The 20153-nt window shown below is 38.2% G+C and overlaps 1 protein-coding gene and 1 non-coding gene across 2 annotated transcripts in view; one reads left to right on the top strand and one right to left on the bottom strand.

Moving 5' to 3' along the window:
* Positions 1 to 6261: 6261 nt before the first annotated feature.
* MAP3K19 (mitogen-activated protein kinase kinase kinase 19) overlaps positions 6262 to 20153 on the top strand; it is a 49090-nt gene continuing 35198 nt past the window's right edge. The window contains exons 1-4 of the mRNA XM_006196112.4: positions 6262 to 6532; positions 12284 to 12479; positions 17011 to 17199; positions 19197 to 19351. Coding sequence (XP_006196174.2) covers positions 12306 to 12479; positions 17011 to 17199; positions 19197 to 19351 — 518 coding nt within the window. The 5' untranslated portion in view covers positions 6262 to 6532; positions 12284 to 12305. The remainder of the gene's footprint in view (positions 6533 to 12283; positions 12480 to 17010; positions 17200 to 19196; positions 19352 to 20153) is intronic.
* Positions 16469 to 16600, bottom strand: LOC116280695 (small nucleolar RNA SNORA51). The gene has a single exon (XR_004190186.1). It is a non-coding gene; the product is annotated as a small nucleolar RNA SNORA51 (small nucleolar RNA).

Raw genomic sequence — 20153 nt, 5'->3', positions numbered from 1 at the left:
GGTATTTTTGGCTCCTTGTCTTCTCCCTGGAGAAACTTTTAAAAGAAGTTATTTGTTAAAGCGAAGTGTGAGGCTGGGATGCTAATGATGAAAAGTACCCAGGGGAGACACACTTTTATTAGATTTTCACTGGTTCACAAAGCAGAAAAAATTTTGTTTCTTCAGTATTGAGAGCTATTTTGCAGCATTTCCAAAGGCAAGGGCTATCTTCCATGCAAGTGTATTCCCTCTCTGGTATAACTTTCAGTTATTTCAAGGTGTTACCAATAATGGCCATGGGGAAAATTTTGACACATAGGCAATTTAAAAGATTAGAAACCTGGAAAAATCACCCTTGGCTTAGTCCTCAGAGGCAAGTGGGGGCCTCACAGTTTAATTAGGTCCTAGTGAGAGAGCAGACGTTGTTTGTGAGAGGAGCAACAGCAGTGGGACTACAGCATCCTCATCTGCCTTGATGGCCTCTGTGCAGGGAGAATCAGGAATTTCCTGTGAGACGGCCAAGAGATCAATTCCAATCAAAGAAACAGCTGGAAGAGGAAGACATCTGATGAGAACAAGAACCTCTTTGGAGAGAAACTCCCTAAATCAAAATTATCAGAATTGTCAAAATTACCAGCATTTATTCATTCATTCACTCAGTAAAATTTATCAAGTATCTACTGTCATGACATGGTGGTCAATCCTATAGAGGGACTCAAAGCGTAAAAATTCATTATACCTGCATCTTTGTGGCATGTGTGAGAATTGCTCCAGGGTGAATACTGAAAAACGGAAATGCTGGGTAAAAGAGTACATGCATTTTAAAGTGTAACAGATAGCACCAGATTGCAATGTCCAAAATGAACATTACTAATTTTTATACCAACTAATAGTGTAAAAGTGTAGCCATTTGCCCCACACATTTAATATTATGACCCTTTTTAAAATGTTGCCAGAATGCTGAGCAAAAAATGGTTTGATTTCCATTTCTCTGATCCATAGTGAGGTTGAAAATTTTTACATGCGTTTGTTGGCCATTCGTGTTTCTCTCCTATAAAGAGTGATTTTAAATCTTTCACTTGTTTTTCTGTGGGATTGCAAGAATCTGTGAGGGGGTTTTTTAATATAAAATCTGTCCAGATGAAGCTGACATTCAACCATATTTTGTTGCCTAGGCTCTAAAGAATGTCATTTTTGGCTTCATGTCATATAGTTGGAGATGTCCCTGTTTGCATTCTCCTTGTGAGCTGCCAAAAAAAAAAAAATCTTAGTTAATGAAACCACCCTATACCCCGCCGTTCAGAGCCACAGAAATTTCTCATTTGTCTCTACCAAGTTTCTCTAGACTGTTATCACCCTTGGATCTCAATAATCTCCTTTTTCTCTCTTCTCAGTGCACTGAGACACCCAATTTATCTCCCTTCCTTTTCTCTACCACCCCCTCCACCCACCAACACCTTCTAAGTGGAAAAGAGGAGATTTGGGACAAAGTGTTCTTGGGAAAAGTGTGTTCCTTAAAAGCAGTAGGTCCCTTCATGGTCTTCCTGAAGAAGCTTCCACCTTTTTCTACAACTGTGCTGCACGGGACAAACAGGTTATGCTTAACATGCAGAAGACGTAGCTCACCTCCAAATCACTGCTGCCTCAGAAGAAAAGCTGTTTTTAGAACATTAAAGTCATTTAATTCTTTCCTACTCAATACATTGGGGTTGCCTAGATATTCCAAAATTATTCAGTCTATTCTTAGAGCTAACATTGGATTCAAGACTTTAACTGTCAAAAAAAAAAAAAAAACAACTTTAATTGTCTTTTCAAGCCCCTCCTTACAGAGTCTCATTTGCTACTATTGTTTACTGAAATTCTCTCTCCTCTCTACCTAGCCTGAAAGTAATAATAATAATAAAAAACCCTCTAGAGGGGAGGGGATAGTTCAGTGGTAGAGTGCATGTTTAGCATGTACAAGGCCCTGGGTTCAATCCCCAGCACCACCATATAATAAATAAATGAATAAACCTAATTACCTCCCCCCCAAAATAAAAAAGGCAAAAACAAAAAATAAATAATTAAAAAAAAAAAACCATAGCTCTACTCAGAACTTGAGCTTTTCCAGTAGTAAGCAAAATGGCACTGCATGGAATTCTCCAATTTTTTTGCTCTCCTGGGCGTATATTCAGTTCTAGAAATATTCACTGAGAACCTTCTAAATGTAAAACACATAAACACAATAGGAGAAACAAAGCTAATTAAAACACACTCCTTGTCCTCTAGAGACTAGAATCTAATGGAGAGAAAAAAATAACTCAGGGGTGGGGTATAGCTCAGTGGTAGAGCACATGCTTAGCATGCACGTGGTCCTGGGTTCAGTCCCCAGCACTTTCATTAAAATAGAAAGAAAGAAAGAAAGAAAGAAAGAAAGAAAGAAAGAAAGAAAGAAAGAAAGAAAGAAAGAAAGAAAGAAAGAAAGGAAGGAAGGAAGGAAGGAAGGAAGGAAGGAAGGAAGGAAGGAAGGAAAGAAGGAAGAAAGGAAGAAAGAAAGAAACTATTGCCTTTCCTGAAAAAAGAAAAATACTTTAAAAAAAATCCTCTGAAACAAGGCTGACTCTGTCAGAATGAAAGTGTGAAATGACAGCAGAACAGAGTGGGTTGGAGGGGTGCACACTAGACCAGAGAGGCATGTGAGCCTGGGAAGTTCAAGGCCCTCAGGAGAATGGCTCAATGAGGACAGGCTTTTGAACATGGTGACCACCAGAGGGAGGGAGGACTTAATCACTGTCTTATTTCTCATGTTCTGGGTTTTCCTCATGTCATGAAATTGTTTTTCTTATTTTCTTTTTCAACATCCCAGATTTTTAGAACCAGACAGGGTTTCAGAAATCATATTACACAACACTTTCAACTCATAAATAGGAAAATAAAGCCCAAGTCACATAGCTAGGTAACGTTGAAGAGGAGGGCTCGGTAATCCGAACTCCTAGGCTCCTGGCTCCAAAAAAAAAAAAAAAAACCTTTGTTTGTTTTCATTTCTCAGCTCTTCTGTCTCTTGAAATATCAGTGTCTGATATCACCTATAGGTGGGAACTCTAAGGCGTAATTCAAAGATAATTGCATTCAGTAGCTGAATGTGTGTGTGTGTGTGTGTGTGTAACACAAAGGACTGTATTTTCAAATCAGACTCACACAAATTTAGATCTCATCCAGTATCAAACTTTATGAATAATTTCAGGAATATAATCCATCAACAGGGGCAAGCAAAGCAGGGGGAGGTCTGAGACACTGAGGGCAGCACCCAGGTCTCTCCTTCCCAAGTAAGATAGAAGCTCTCTGTAATGAAACATTTCCATTTTACAGACAGATAACTGAATAGTTTCTGTTAATATTTTTTAGGAAGCCAGGCCCCTTAAATTCATTCATTCACCATGAGCAGTCCTAAAGTAGGCAAAGTGCATTCCATAAACAAGGACACTCCTCCTAACAAATAACCATGTATGTTTCAGGAGGTTTAGTTACCGTCATGTTTGCAATACTGGGTCATCTAATTTCTTTCTTTGTCTGAAAATATCTTGACCTCTCCAGCCCCAGAAATGGGAGAGAAATGGATCACAGGCCAGTTGTCTTAACTCCTTCTTGCCCAATGTTTAAATATTCAATAAAAAGTCAGTAGGCCCCATATGTGTACAGCTTCCATAACACTTCCAGATTTTAAATAGTGGGGAAGAAAAAAAATAATAAGCCTCTAGCTTTTCCATATTTAACTATGATCAGAGGTAGCAGGGGGAAGAGGAGATGGAAGGGTTAGAATTTTGGGTCTGGAGCACGTTTAATCATAGCCTGTAAAAATGTTATTCCAGATTGGTTTCTTTGGGCCAAACTGAGAGGGGTGATTAGGTAGGCATACTGACCCTGGCTGATTAACAACAAGGGAAACGCTTTTAAAAAAACATGTTGTTTCTCTTTTCTGCACCTGGTTCCTTGATTCCAAGGACAGAACCATACAACAGGACATTTTATGTCCCACAGCCACTGCATTAATCCCAAGGACATACCCCAGTAACTCTTTCTTTGTTCTCTTTTTACCCACTGAAGTTTCTGTTTTAGGGCTAAGCTCCAAGGGAGGAAAGAGGCAGTAATAGAAGTTGATTGGAACCACCCGAATGAAGATATGATGGCAGAGCCTTCCAATAAAAAGACCACATGGCCTGATCGGGGGCTGGGGCCAACTCAACCAGCTACGTGGCCAACAGCTCCCCACTCAAGTGTTTTCTTTTTTTCCTTTTCTCTCTGAGCAATAAAGCAGTTCTTTTTTCATGTCCATCTGCCTCTACTGAACATTCTTTCTCAATGGGTGGGCAAGGACCCACGTGTCCTTGGTGGGGAGAGGGGGCTTGCCCCCTCGTTTGGTGCGCTTTCCAATTTGGGGTCCCTCTACCTGTTAACAAAACAAGTAATAGAGACTTCAGGCAAATAGTCATTTCCCAAGGCCTTTTATTTCACTCTGTCTTGATTTTTATAAAAATGTACTCATAAGAATGTCCTTCAAACAAGAGCACTCTTATAATGTTTGCCTTCAAAGCTTCCACTCACTGATAGGTACTTTAGTAAACCAAGCATCAATTGTTTTTGCACTCATTCTGACTTCCACTGCTGCACCCTACAATCTTTTCTCCATAGAACTACCGATATGATAAAAAAAAAATCAAATCTTGTCACTCCCTTGAGGAAAATGCTCTGATGGTTTTATATTGCACTTGGAATAAATCAAACTCCTTACTATACCTATGAGGCCCTTCAAGATCTGACTCCTGCATGCCTCTCCAACCTCAATTCTGATACCTTCCCCGTCTTCCCTCCTTCTGTAACTTTAACATGTTCCATTTATACAGACCTTAGGGCCTTGGTACCAGCTATTCCCACTGCCTGGAATGCTCTGTCTCCAACTCTTCATGCTTGTCTCATCTCTGTTTCTGAAAAACTGAATTCCTTGGAAAAACATGATTTGAATAAATGACTATTTCTCAAAACAAGAGGCAAAATGTGGATTACTCTTTGTGGAACCAACTGAAAGATTTGTGGATTACAGACCAGCCTGACACCAAGGGTAACCCTGCAGAAATGCTAAACATCAGAAACTACAGTGCCTGTAACTTCCTGTTGACATAAAATCTAAGAGAGTATTATTTCTCCTGGGAGTAGTAACAAGGTGGGATGTAGGAAGTAAACCTGTATGTACTTGGATTCGTGTCAAACTGCTTCAGGCTTAATTGCGTGATGAAAGAGTATACACAAACCTAGCAATCTCTGAATGGTTGATTGGTTTTTACCTTGAAGTGTTCACTCACTGGAGAAGTGTGTATATGTGAGTGCGCGCGTGCGCACGCACGTGTGTGTGTGTGTGTGTGTGTGTGCTGTATCAACACAGTGGTGAATATTTCAACAATATGGTCGGGCTGTTTAGATTCAATCCCCAGCTCTACCATTTATTAGCTTAAAATATCTGAGCCTCAGTGTCCTCATCTGTAACATGGGAACGATGGTGATTGTAGTGTCTATTCCACGGAGTTGTTGTGAGGGTTAAATGACATCATTCATGTAGAGGACAAACGTAGTAAGCATTTAATAAATGTTAGCTGTTGTCATGATAAAATATTTGTACCCTATTCAGTTGAGTATATATGTTGTGTTAAGTACAAATTAGAAGAGAAAAGCCCACATCCTTCAGGAAGTGGCAGAAAAGAATCTAGCAGTACACAGATGCCAGGTGACCTTATGTCTAAAGTGTCCCTAAGTCTCCTTCCTTGTGAGTGTGCTTTTGTGGACCACAATTTAAAGTTTCTTTCACTGTGTTTATTACCATTTATACTCAGACAAAAATGCAGTCCATTTGCTCAAGCTTTTGCTTGGGAACATCACGAGTCTAGACAAGAACTATGTTCTCATGTAAGAATCCTCATTCACTAGTGCTTTCTCGAGTATACAACCAGTTTGGAGCTAATCTATTGGAGTCTCACTCTGTAACCTATACTCTGATTTGGAAAGGAGCCCTTTCGACACATTATAGTGATTATAAAGGTATAGCTATCTTTGAAAAAAATCTCAGTAAGTTGATAATAGCAATTGTGCCAACCGTGGAAGTGCATGGGGGTCCAACTCTTTTAAGTGCTTAAACAGCAACTTTGAAGAGTGCACAAAACCTATTTTCCTTCCTGAATGAGACTGTCCTGCCTTCAGGTCTCCAAGCTAAATGCACAGTGGATGGTTGCCTGGGTGACAGCCTGTAAACTAAGCAGTCTCTTTGCAGCTAACTGAAGAGTTTGTGCACCCAGAACCAGCTTTAATTATCTTTTTTTTTAAAAAGTACTTTGAGCTGTGAAACGTTGGAAAATAATCAAAGAAAAAATTCCAAATCTATGCTGCTTTTCAATGCATCCCCTGTTGAAGTGTGGGTTGACAGCTGTCCCAGAAATCAGGGCCACGATGAATTAGGATGATGCTGACTGCTGTTTGGCGTGGTGTTTCTTCAACTGTGTACCACCTTCCTCAGCAAAACGGACCACAGGTAAGCCAAGTCTCTGCTTTTCATCGCATTTTAGATAATACCATAAGTTGCAATTTTTTTTCCCTCCCCAAAGGATATCCCAGAGGAGGAATGTCAGGTAAACTGATAGAGGAAATTGTGTCCTAATCTCAAATAATTATATCCTTAGAGTTGTTGTAATAAATTATTTTTGACTTTTCAAAAGTCCCTTCCCATACTTTATACAAATGTCTCTAGATCATAGGCTAAATTGGTAAAGACCAAAAAAGTATATAAAAATGCTTGTGTCCATTGAATTATGCCCAGGGACCATCTTTTGTTTTAGTTTAATCACCCATACATTTGTAAACTTTACATGGTATGAACCTTCCTGTGACCACTCAGTATTGTATACATGTATTCTTGGCCAGATTTTCTTGACATGAAAAGGAATTTCCATTACTTTAAGTCTTAATAACATAAGATTCCAAATCCAATGTACACTGTAAAAAAAAAATCTTGTTTTACAAGTAGATTAATCATGCATAAAATTAAAGATAAAAGAACTGGACTTCAATAGATGCTAAACCAGAAATCCCTACAGAATGAAATGCTACTGCTTAAAAAAAAATCATCGATCAAAACAATCCTAAAAGAAAAACTGAGAAAAGCTTTCTTAAGAAAAAATTTAAGATGGAGATGTACAAATTACAGATCAGAAGAGAAAATGGAGCTCCCTAATAAAAAGCAGTGTGGGTCTGTCCATGTCGATTGAAAGAGCTACCTAGATATAGGGATACTGCTATATGTCCATTCAATCTTCATCGTCTTTCTCCCGTCACTAAGTGTGCGAGACAACAGATGACCAAATAGCGACAGCACTGCCCAGTACTGTAGTGATTTGATTTGATAACTCTTGGGTTTCAATTGGTTTAAATCTTAATTTTATTTTTTATTTATGAAGTAGATACTACTTTTGAAATGCTCTCACTTAAAGGTTATATTAAAGAGCTAAACCACAATTCTTTAACATATATCATCGCTTCATTGCTGGGGGTAATAACCTTGGGAAAAAATACCTTTGGGATTTTATTTCCACTATATGAATAAATGGGTGATATAAATGTATGTTTCTTGTCTAGTTGTTATTTGACTATCCGATTTTTAGCTTTATTGAGGGACAGGTTTTAATTATCCTTTGTTTCTGAAAGCATTTCTTTTAACCAAAATGATATTGCAAATACTGTTTTCAAAAATAAGTGTATAAATTCAAGCTGCAAAGCAGTTTGCTGGGATAGATATGTATAGTGGTTTTAAATTATTCCATGGCCTGATTTTGAGGTTATCATTTGCTCCTCAGCCTTTAGAAAAGCTCCAAGTACCCTGCTTATTCAATGTTAATGATTAGGATAATGATGATTGAATGACAGCAATCAACCAAATGTCTACTTCATTTAGAAGAGCTTAAAGGAACAGACAGGCATTGGTGCTGGTGGCAGTGTAAATCAGTACAGCCATTTTGGAGAATAATCCAGCAGTACTTAGTGAAATTAAATACACTCGAACCATTCACCTCAGAGAAACTTTTGCATAGTGCATAACAAGGCCTGAACAAGAATGCTAATCACATTGTTATTTGTGGAGTAGGAAGTTGGAGGGAACTTTGATGTCCATCACCAAGGGAAGAGACACTGAATGTGGTGGATACATACTATTCAGCCATTAGAAGCAAATAACTAGAGGTATACATAAGTATAAGGCTAAAGCTTAAAAACAACCTGTCAAGTATGGAGGTTCCTTAAAAAACTAAAAATAGACTTACCATGTGATCCAGCAATCCTACTCCTGGGCATATACCTGGAAAAAAATATAATTGGAAAAGACACATGCACCCCAATGTTTATAACAGCACTATTTACAATCACTAAGACATGGAAACAACCCAAATGTCTGTCAACAGATGACTGAATAAAGAAGATGTGGTATATTTATACAATGGAATATTACTCAGCCATAAAAAAGAATAAAATAATGCCTTTTGCAGCAACATGGATGGACCTGGAGATTGTCATTCTAAGTGAAGTGGGCCAGAAAGAGAAGGAAAAATGCCATATGATATCACTTATATGTGGAACCTAAAAAAAAAGGACACAAATTAACTAATTATTGATAGCTTATATGATTGATTTCTTGAATATGTGTAAGCACATTTGACTGTCCTTTATGTTTGGATTACCCCATTCTGTTGATTCTTATTTTGTGGTTGGCTTTATTCATTTGAACTATGTAAGTTTAAAAAGCTAAAGCTTTAAACTGTTCTTAGAAACAATAATCAGTACATATGTGTTAACTAAAAAAAGTGCAGTATATTGTGTATGTGTATTTACATGCAATATATTGTATATGTGCAATCAAATTGTAACAATTCTACCTAATAAAACTGAAAAAAAAAAACAATCTGTCAAGTTAAAAAATAAGTAATGAGGCAAGGCCTATAGTACAAATCAGTTGTGCAAATTTAAAACATGCACACCATATGCCTTATAAAGATATAGATATATCTGAGGATACCTTTTAGGCAGGTTAGACTGAGTTCCCTTGAGGCAGAGAGGAGTGAGACAAGGGGTCAGAGCCAAAGGGAAAAAACATAAAATGAAACAATGGGAAAGTCAAGCATGGCACAATACTGCTAATGAGGAGTATGATTAACCCGACCCCCTTTAAGGTCCCAAAAAGGAAATGAAAATAGGCCTGCTTTACAAACATTCCTGATGAATATTTGTAAAATACTAGTTGCATTAAGTCTTTTCTGTCACTCAGGCCCACACCTCTCCAGCATGAGATCCCATTTTGCCAACATCTATGCCTTGTTTTCCTCATCTATAAAATATGGATAATGATACTACTGTTCTGAAGGTGCTGTTTGAAATTAAGAAATAAAAGAAATAAAAAAATAAAAATATATAAATAAAAAATAAAAAATAATAATAAAAAAATTTAGAAGAGTGGATGGTATATAGTGAGCATTCAATAAATGTTGGTTATTATTGCTGTTAATACATGATCGTCATTATCATATGACATTACTTTGAGCAAAGATAGGGAAAGACTTGAGGGATTGCTTCTCTATTTCAGTTTATTTTACCTATTAGAAATTTGGAGGAAAAACTTGTGTTTATCCCAGGAACTTTAAATCAAAAGGAATAAGTGGTAATGATCAACGTAAATTAGAAAATAGAGTGAATTGCAAGATTGTGGATTGGATTCTAATCTCTAGGTCAGTGTTTCCAGAAGTTGTCCAATAATAGGAATCACCTGAGTGCTTGAACAACAACAAAAAAAGGTATGTCTTAGAGACAGTGAAAAGATCAGCGGTTGCCAAGGATTAGGGAGTAGTGGGGCTTGAGCAGGTGGAGCACAAAAGGGCAGTGAAACTACTCTATACTATAGTGGTGGATACACGTCACTGTCCATTTGTCCGTACTCCTAGAATGTCCAACACCAAGACTGAACCCTAATGTGAATTCTATACTTTAATGAGTCCATGTGGGTTCACCAGTTGTAACAAACGTGTCACTCTGGTGCTGAATGTTTTTTTCTTTTTTCTTTTTGTTTGTTTGTTTTGCTTTGTTTTTTGTAGGGTAGGTCGTTATGTTTTTTTGGAGGAGGTGCTGGGGATTGAGCCTCAGACCATGTGTAAGCTGAGCATGTGCTCTACCACTTGAGCTATACCCTCCCCACTCTGATGCTGAACGTTGATAGTGGGGAGGCTGTGTCTGTGAGGGTGAGTGGTGGGGGGTGGGAGTGGTTTGGGGGGTATATGAGGACTCTGTGCTTTCCACTCAGTTTCATTGTGAGTCTAAAACTGCTCTAAAAAATAAAGCCTATTTTAAAAGAGTCTACTAAAAATTTTTAACTAAAAAAAAAAAAGAAGAGATTCCCCAGCCTCATCCCAGACCTACTAAGTCAAAAGGAACCTAGGAATCTTTATTTATAACAACCAGACAGCATCATCCTTTTGCTCAAGCTAATTTAGGAAACTGCACTAAGCTAAGGCCACATTTCTTTGAAATCCAAGGAGACAAGTCATGCTACTTACATGTTGGCTCTGTTGCTGACCTCATCCGTTATCATTCTGTAGAAGAGAATGCCTGCCTCGGCCAGTATCAGGTCTTCACCAACCATACATAGCTTCTCGAGCCCATGTTTCATTTTCCATGCCCAGTCAGTCACAAATCCTGTTTAGCTTTACTTTCAGATTTTTGTTTCTGCCTTTCTAGTCACTATCATAGTAATCTTACTAAAGTGCCATGTTCCTTAAAAGTACAACCTAAACACTTCATGGGCTTTCCAACCTGTTCAGATGTAGAGAGTAAAATCCCACATGTTCCACTCTCCTCACTGACGCTGGGTGTAGACCTTTGTTTGTGCTCTTCTCCCAGTCAAAATTGCCCTTTCTCCTTCACTCTCATTCTCCAAATATCATCGATACCTTTCTTTCCATGTCGTGTTGCAGCCCACGTGGTCACTCCATTTCTCTGACATCTATAAGATTCATTATTTGTTGTTTGACATTTTTTTGTATTTTATTTTAGCTATTTTATGTTATGTTCTATTGTGCATATCAATGAAACCTCCTGAAGGATATATAGCATCCTCTTTACTGAATGGATGGATTTATCAAAAAGTACTATTTCTGGGAAAAAAAAGTACTATTTCTGGGGTGAGGTACATGTTCTCTTTGAGAAAGAAAGCTTAAGTAGTCTGGCCCGAGAACGCATTTGTATGTTTGGAACATTGAAGACCAATTTTAGACATTTTCTTGTTTATTTTTCTTAGCTTTTCTCCATAAGGTTGTACTATGAAATGGCCTTTTGTTCTTTTGCTTTTAACCAAATGCCAATTCATTCAATGAAATAGCAGATGCGTACAGACAGTGACTATAGTGTCAGAAGCTGAAGTTGAAACAAAGTCCAAGAAAGGATTTTGCGCTGTTTCCAACAGCAAGAGGCTGCATGAGGGAGGCAGTTTGGTGACTTCAAAAACTGTAATTTAAGATATATTTCAATGATCTGGAAAACAGATATTTAAAATTAGGACTTTAACAGAAGATCTAGAATGGTGTCCACCATGCTCTTCAATGACTCATACTGTGCTAGACTTATGAAGGATTCAAAAGTATAAGGCATGTGATGTCTCTGATCTTAAGGAGTTTACAGTATTTTGGGGAAGATAGGACTTTCATTAAAAAATAATTATAGGGATTTTAATAAACAACAATATAGAAAATAAAATCCTACAATAATTTTCACCAACAGAAAGTACCAATGCTTTATATATATATTATTTCAGATCCTCACCAACCATTTGAAAGGGGATTATCATTTCCATTTTGGAGATGAGAAAATGAAGTTCAGAGAAGTTGAGTGATGTGTCCAAGGTCACACAGCTGGTAATCTGGAGGAGCAATTTGAACCCAGGTTCTGTCAGGCTCCAGAGCCTGTACCCTTTCCATTCTGGTGCTGATCCATCCTTTCTTCTTCCGTACCACAGCAGATCTTGCAAAGTGGTGGTAAAATTATTATTGTTTCTAATTCAAAGCACATGTGCAAAGAACCAAGAATGATGGGATTATAAAGTTTTTCCCTTTTTCAAAATTGTCTTTAAATCTGTTACAATATTTTACACACAAAAGAAGGAAACAGGTGACACTAAAGATAGAATATGTTACACCTGAACCACCCACTACTTTGTTGGCTCTAATTTTATTAAATTGTTTCTTTTCTCTTGCAGGCAATTACATGCAACTAGCAAGATGAATAAAAATAAACTGATTCATGATTTCCTGGAAGTAGTTTCAAGAGGTGATGTGGAACTCATCTGTGACCATATTACCAAAGTCCATTCCATCCTTGGAAACCTTGACTTTCAGCATCCAATGACTGGAAATACACCTCTCATTACTGCAGCAGAAGAAAATCTAGCAGAGGTAACATGTGATGTCCTGGGCCCATGGATAGTCTTCTAAGCTAAGGAGTCCCAAGAAAGAGATGCTTTAGAATAGCATAATCATTGGCCAGAGCTATGAGAACAGCCTTGAGTTCTACCCATTGGGTGGAACACCCTGTTCATGATCAGTTCTGCTTAGCTGCCACTGAGGTCAACCTGCTGTTATAGTCTAGTGCACGCCATCAAGGTTCAGCTTGACTGAACCATCAGTGCAACAAGCTCAGGCACTCAGGGGAGTCCCTGTGATGTGAAGTCTCCCTGAGCCAGCAGTTTTGCTTCAGGCAGTGGAGTGGGGGATAAAATTTCCTGCAGAGAGAAAGATACCACTTTTTCATGGGAAACGAAGATGTCAGTGCAGCCAGGCTGGCTGCATTCCTAAATATACCATTTCCATTTGACAAACAAGTCTTGTTGGACCTTTCCCACTTTGTTAGTCATTGTATCTGAGTTGACTTACCCCCAAATGGGAATATTGGGTCCGTGGGTCACAAGGTCTCCATGAATTAGGTGTTCAGTTTTGACAAGAGCCACTAGTGAGTTGGGGAGAGTATAGCTCAGTGGTGGAGTGTATGCTTGGCATGCACGAGGTCCTGGGTTCAATCCCCAGTGACTCTATTAAAAAAATAAATAAATAAACCTAATTACCTCCCCCTAACGAACCAAAAAGAAAAAAAAGAAAAAGAAAAGAGCCCACTAGTGAGCTAATCTCCAGTTTTCAAAAAAAAAAAGTGATATACTTAGTAGACATGTCAGGGAGGCAAGAAGTCCAAATCCCCAACAGAAGCCTTTAGGTAGAGACTGTCTCATTTTGCCAGAGGCTTCCCGAATTATCAGTCATAGAGACCCTAAAGGGTCAGACTCCAAAGATAATAGTACTTCTCTACCTACTAACTCATCATAATCAGAAGAATCCTCCCTGACACTTAGTGGGATTGGGAAGTATGTGCAGATAATACATTAATTCCTCTTGCACATTTAGAGATAGAAGCCACAACAATAATAGTGCATTGAATTGGCCCAAAGGGCCAAGCACATTAGCTTTCCCTTCCCACTGTGAATCTAACCCAAATTCCAATAGCTGAATTCAGATGATTCACCTCCCTCAAGGGACTGGGCAGGATGGTGACTTGGGAATCTGAATCCAAGTGAACCATAAAAGTTTGAGTCTCACCCTTCCCCAAAGCTTACCAACATGCTTGTGTGGGTGGCTACAAACTTCAGTACCCTTTGAAGATAGGGCAGCTGGGGTTAAAGTACAGGGGATGGGAGGGTAAGAATATGGTAAAAGAGAGAGGCTCCATTCACATCTCCCCAGTTTCATTTATGGATTCTTTCTTCTCATCCATTAAATATTGGTGTTCCTCAACCATCTGGAGATGGCTCGTAATTCTGTAACTCAGCCCACATTACTGACTGAATTCTTATATATACAGAATGTTGAGCTTCCAACCTGTATCTCCACTTACATCTCAAACACAGCATGTCCAAACTGTCTTCATTTTTTCTTCCCAAATCTAATCCTTCTGATGAACACCAGCATCAGTGCTTCCCATTTTATTAAATAGATTCACCATCTATTTATCTTAAATCATTCATTCACTCATTCATAAAATATTTATTCACAAAATAAGATCTCTTGCCTTTATAGACTTACATTCTAATGAAGGTGAAAGACAACAAACAAGGAAACAAAAAGCACTTAATTAAATTACAAATTGCTATTAGTGCTTTGAAGTAACCAATAGAATGAATCCTCTTTTGATAAGGTGGTTAGGAAAGTCTTCACTGATGTGGTTACATTTATGCTGAGACTAAGAGTAATAAAGGATGACATCTGAAGAGAAATTGAAGCAGAGGAAATAACAGAGACAAAGGCTCTTGCTTAGGAAAACTTTCATATTTGAGTTATAGAAAGGTGACTAGATTTTGCAGAAGGAGAGGGAACAGTGGTGCAAGATGAAGCTGGAAAGGAAGGCAGGGGCCAGATCACACAGGGCCATAAAAGCATGCAAGGGAACTTTTAAGAACAGCTTTATTGAGTATAATTCACGTGTCATACAATTCACCCATTTAAAGTGTACAATTCAATAATTCTTTGTATATTCACATGAATTTTAAAATATTTTCATCACCTCGAAAAGAACTCCCCATCCCACCTCTAAAAAGGAAAAAGCAAACAAACAAACAAACAAACAATCAAACCCCATAGGCTTCAGTTGTCACTTTCTATCCTTCCTCCTTCTCCCACCTGGGCCCTAAGCAACCACTAATCTACCTTCTGTCTGTAGGTTTTCCTACTCTGGACTTTCATATGAATGCAATCACACAGTGTGTGCCTTCTTCCACTTAGCATACTATTTTAAAGGTTCTTCCCTTTTGTAGCTGTATCAGTGCTTCATTACTTCTTACAGCGGAATAATTTTCCATTCTATGGATACACCACTTTTTATTTCTCCAGCTGTCCTTTGGTGGAAAGTTGGGTTCTTTTCCATGTTTTTGGTTACTACAAATACTGCTGCTATAAATATTTGTGTACCAGTTTTTGTGCAGTCATATGTTTTCCCTTCTCTTTCATTTGACTGCTAGCATTCCTAGGATTGGAATTGCTGGGTCATATGGTAACTCCATGTTTTATCATATGAGGAGCTGCTAGACTGGTTTTCAAAGCGGCAGCACCATCTACAGCAGCGTATAAGGGTTTATCCTTGTCAACATCTACTGCAATCTGACTTTTTAATTCTAGTCTGCCATGGCAATAGGGAAGCTGGGCAAAAGTGGTTTGAAGTTCGAAAACTGAGAGCAATCTTAATTTTTGGTTCATCATCAGCTCCCAGATCTAATCAATTCTACTTCCTAAATATTCCTGGATTATGCCCTCAGCCACTCCATTTCGACTGCCACCTCCATTATTTGGTCACCATCATCTCTCCATGAGTCTACGGCACCAATCTCATTGGTCTCCCAACTTCCAATCTACTCCACATCAGTCTATTTCAGCAGCCAGAGTAATTTTTAAAAATATTGATCTGATCATGTCTTTCCCCATTTAGAATCTTTCATTGATTCCTCACTGCCCTGAAGATACAACTCTAATTTTTAAAGGGGGTCGGTAAAGTCTTTCAGGATTTAGCTACTGCTGACTTCTCCATCACATTTCCTGCCCCTCCTCCCCCAACCCTGAGCTCCGACCATGCATAACTCCTTCCAGAGCTTTGAATGTTATTTGTCATCTTGTCCACTCTATCAGTCAGCTCAGGCTTCCATAACAAATATACCATAGCCTAAGCGACTTAAACAACAGAAATTTTTTTTCATGGTTCTGGAGGCTGGGAAGTTCAAGATAAAGGTTCTGGCCGATTTGGTTTCTGATGAGATCTCTCTTCCTGACTCACGAATGGTCACCTTCTGTCCTGTCCTCACCTGGCAGAGTAAGAAAGCAAGTTCTCTGGTGTCTCTTCTTAGAGGGACACTAATTCTATCAGATCATCCATAGAACCTCGTTTTACCTTATTAGTTCCTAGAGGCACTCTCTTCAAACACAGTCACATTGGATTTTAGACCTTCAACATATGAATTTTGAGGGGTCCATAGCATCCACAGTACTTTGTTCACACTATATCCTTTGCTTGAAACAGTGTTTCTCCCAGTCTTTGCCTGGTTGACTGAGTCTGATTCCTCAGTTCTCATCACTTTCTCCAAGAAGTCTTCTTGGACTCTCCAAGACAGCTTAATAAGTTTCTTCAAAGTGCTCCCCTCAGTCTCCTGTATTCACCTCATCATTGGATTTGTCACATTGTGTTGCAGTTGCCTTTTTAATTGTCTCTGTTCCTCCCTAGATTGTAAATGCCTTAAAGGCTGGTTATCTGTTTTGTTGGAGTCTTAGCACCAAGAACAGTTCTTGACAAATACTAGTCACTAAATCCATTATTTATTGAATAAATTATGCCTTTATTATTTTTTCCCTCCATCCCATGTCCTCCCATTCACAATACAGACCAGGCAAGGGCCCGGGCTGAGGTGTGTATGGGATGGGTTTACTCTGCCTCCTCTTTCTACACAGTCAAGTGCAAGAGTACAGCCTGTCGTAAGCATCAGGAGGCCACCATTATCATTTTGAAGAGAGTTTATTCTCTCCCTAAAAATACTTGTGGAAATACTTGCAACATTCAAGAATATAAGTCTGCATTTTAGGGTTTTATATTCTAAATTATAGGTGATACTAATAGGATTGATTCATTGTTCCATGTGGATTTAATATAAAGTATTCACAGACCTATAGTTAAAAAAAAAATAGTACCCCCAAACCATCCATTGAGGTTTTTGTTTCCAAAACTTGAAAAAAGCAAATAGCAGTCACCTACATTCAAATCAATCCTTCATTTTTATGCCTCTCCCATTCTCCTTTCCTATATCATGAATCAGAGCTGCATTCAACTAAGTAAGTTTTCTACCCAACCAGAAGACACTATTGGTACTCAAAAATGCTAAGTAAGACTGGTGTGGTGTTGCAGGTTGTTGGATTTCTTCTGGAAAAGGGAGCAGATATCACCCTTTGCAATTACAGCAATCAAACCGCAGTCCATGTGGCTAATTGTGATGTCCAAAGACAACTCTTGGCCATCAGTGGAATCAAGGCTCCCCAAATGCAGCTTCTACAAAGTTCATGGCAAGGTGATCTTGAACAACTTCAACACTTGCTGGTCAGTTAAACTGATGTTTGCTTCTCCCTTTGGGTAGATGGGTAGGTGTGGGATGAGAAGGGAACAGACTACACAGGACTCCTTTCAAAGAAAAGTAAGTTCTTTTCAAATGCAGTCCCAGAACATTTCAGGCAGGAAATAGGAAAAAGCAACAGGATCAAACAGGACACAGGGGTGGAAAACAAGTTAATAAAAGAACACAGCAGCAGCCTATTTACACCTTCCTCTGGCTGAGTGCTAGAAGTCATGGAAAACTCCCGGGAAATGATGTACTTTTAAGGATGCCCTTGGAGAACCACTGTCAACTTGCTCAGAGGACTTCCCTTGACATCATTGCCATTTGTACAATTGCTGTTTAGATCCCTTTGGACCATTTGCAGTTATTACCTTTATACTGAAAAGGGAATCAGAGAGTCTATGCTTTGCATAATATTTAGTTGTGACTAAAGAAATTAAGAGGATAGCTTTTTAAATGCTGTCTTTTTTAGGGTATTGATTTTCTTGTTTAAATTTTCTGCCCATAGATACTCTTTCCCAAAGTAACTTGCAAAACTACATGCATAACCAAGGACATTAATTATTGGCCAAAGGCAACTGCTTACTCTTGGCATTTACCTTCAGAGATCCTGTCAGATCACATGACCTTCCAACTGAAAGAAAATCAATTGCTGCTAGGAAACAGTTTCTTCCATTCCCTTATGGTAGAGATACACACAGATGAAGAAAAAATGAAAGATAGGCTGGTCCCCTAGAGTTCAAGGAAATAAACAACAAAATCTCAAGGACTCTAAATGCTTTTGTTGTACTAAATGATAATCTAAAATTGCCATATATTCATTAACTGAGGCTTACAAGTGTTCTTGGATGACACTACATTTTATTTTAATTGTGTTTTCAACAGCTGTTGTTGTAATTCCATGTCTGTTTTCATAACCACATTTTTCACTCCTAAAGATGAGCAGCCGAGTTTTAAGAAACTGGTACCTGTACCTAGATCCAGAACTTAATCAACAGATGCTGAATTAACACATTCCTGCGAGGTTATTCTCAGCTTAAAATTTCATGTCGGTGCTAACTAATAATAAGCATTGATGTAAGAAATGGTTCCTTTTCAGAGACTGAAAAAAAAAACTAACTAATTAATTCCCACAGCACCCCTCTGAGGTAATATCATTATCCAGAGTTTGTCCCTGGAGAAACTGAGGTAAAGACACTGACTATATTGACACAGAAATAACATAAAATAGAGATGGAAATTCACGAGTTACTTTGGTCTATAAAATAAACACTTTGGCTAATTTGGCCTTCCAGTAGCTTCTTAGTTCTGAATTATCCATTTTAAATTTTACTTTCATTAAGACAACAAATAACATATATATAGCCACCTCCATTAGACTATATAAATACAGGTAAATGAGCTGCCTTATGATTGTAAATCATTCATTCATCCACAAATGTTTACTGAGCATATGTCAAACACTCTGCTCAGTGCTTTTCATAGTCTATCTCCAATCATCAAAACAACGCTGCAAGGAAGATAACTATTATTCTTACTTTGCTGCTAAAGACCCTGAAGGTCAATGACTAAGGTTGCCAGAGTTTGCAAATAATAAAAATACAGGACACTCATTTAAATTTGAATTTCAGATAAAGAACAAATAATTTTTAGTATGACTATGTCTCAAATGAAAATTATTCATTATTTAACTAGATGTCTCTTGTTTTTATTGGGGTGACTTTATCAACTTTTAACAGCATATCCTTGATATAAGCCTGTCAGGAAGGTTAAATAACCAGTTTAAGGAGTTCAGATTCAAACAGAGTTCTATCTTTCTCTCAGCCCTCTGTTCTTTCAATTCATCAACTCCCTCCAAGATATTGAGAAAGAATGTCTTGAAGTTAAAATGCGAATTTGGCCAAGCAATGAAAAAGTGAAGATTAGTATTAATTAGACATACAGTAAAAACATAACTGAAATAAAGCTTCATGTTTTAAAGATGTCTGAAGAGTTCCTGGATATAAACTTCCCAAACCAACATGGCCTGACCCCTCTGATGCTGGCTGTGAGAGATGTGGACCTGTTTGAGAGTCTTGATATGTTAACCCTCTACAGACCTGTGGAGGTTCTGTCTGAGCTCCTCAGACATCACGCGTGAGTATGCGTGGTCAGTCAGCTCCAGTGGAAGGGTGTCGTCTCTGCCATTGTTACTTACAGAAGTCAACTGCAAACCAGGACATGTAGATTGCCATACATATATATTCGTGTGTGTGTATAATGCACGTGCATGTTCATAAAAGGGACTTTGCAAATGCAAAGTCGATGAACGAATGTTAGATGCTGCTATCTATTATTATGATATTGGCCCTTAGTTTTATTTGTTTAAACACTTACTCTCTTGGTAGTTACTGGGAATGTCACATAATTCTTGAGTATGCAGCTCCCTACCCCTAAAACGTTCGTAATTATTTCAGAAAGCATTGTCAACTATCAAAAACAATTTATAGTAGTGATTTACAGGTATCTAAAAATTACATGTCAGCATAGTCTTTTAGGATGGGAGAAGTAAACAATTAACTTTTTAAAAAAGTTAGAGAGTTCATAAGCAATCTTTCATGACAGAATTCCAGTTTCCTAACACTGTCACATATTTATTTTGTAGTCAAATAAGAAGAGATGGCCCAAGGTCTTTCTCAGTATTTCTTATGAATTTTGTTTTGGGGGGAAAAAAGGGAGAAGGAACTTCCAGAACAAAAGTATAGTCAAGAACATGAGCAACTGTAAAAGGATCAGTTAGTACAGAAGTCTGAAGCTACATCAGATTTTAAAGCAACATCTGAGATTGTTACAAATGGAGATTATTGGGCACCACATAGAGATGGTATTCAATAGGCCTGGGGTGGGGTCCAGAACACAGGCGATCAAAGGCCACCCCACGGAGAAACACTAATCAAGG

This window comes from Vicugna pacos, chromosome 5 (genome assembly GCF_048564905.1).
Source record: "Vicugna pacos chromosome 5, VicPac4, whole genome shotgun sequence".
Classification (NCBI taxonomy): Eukaryota; Metazoa; Chordata; class Mammalia; order Artiodactyla; family Camelidae; genus Vicugna; species Vicugna pacos.
Note: the sequence above shows the minus strand (reverse complement) of the source record. Positions and strands in the feature narration are given on the sequence as shown.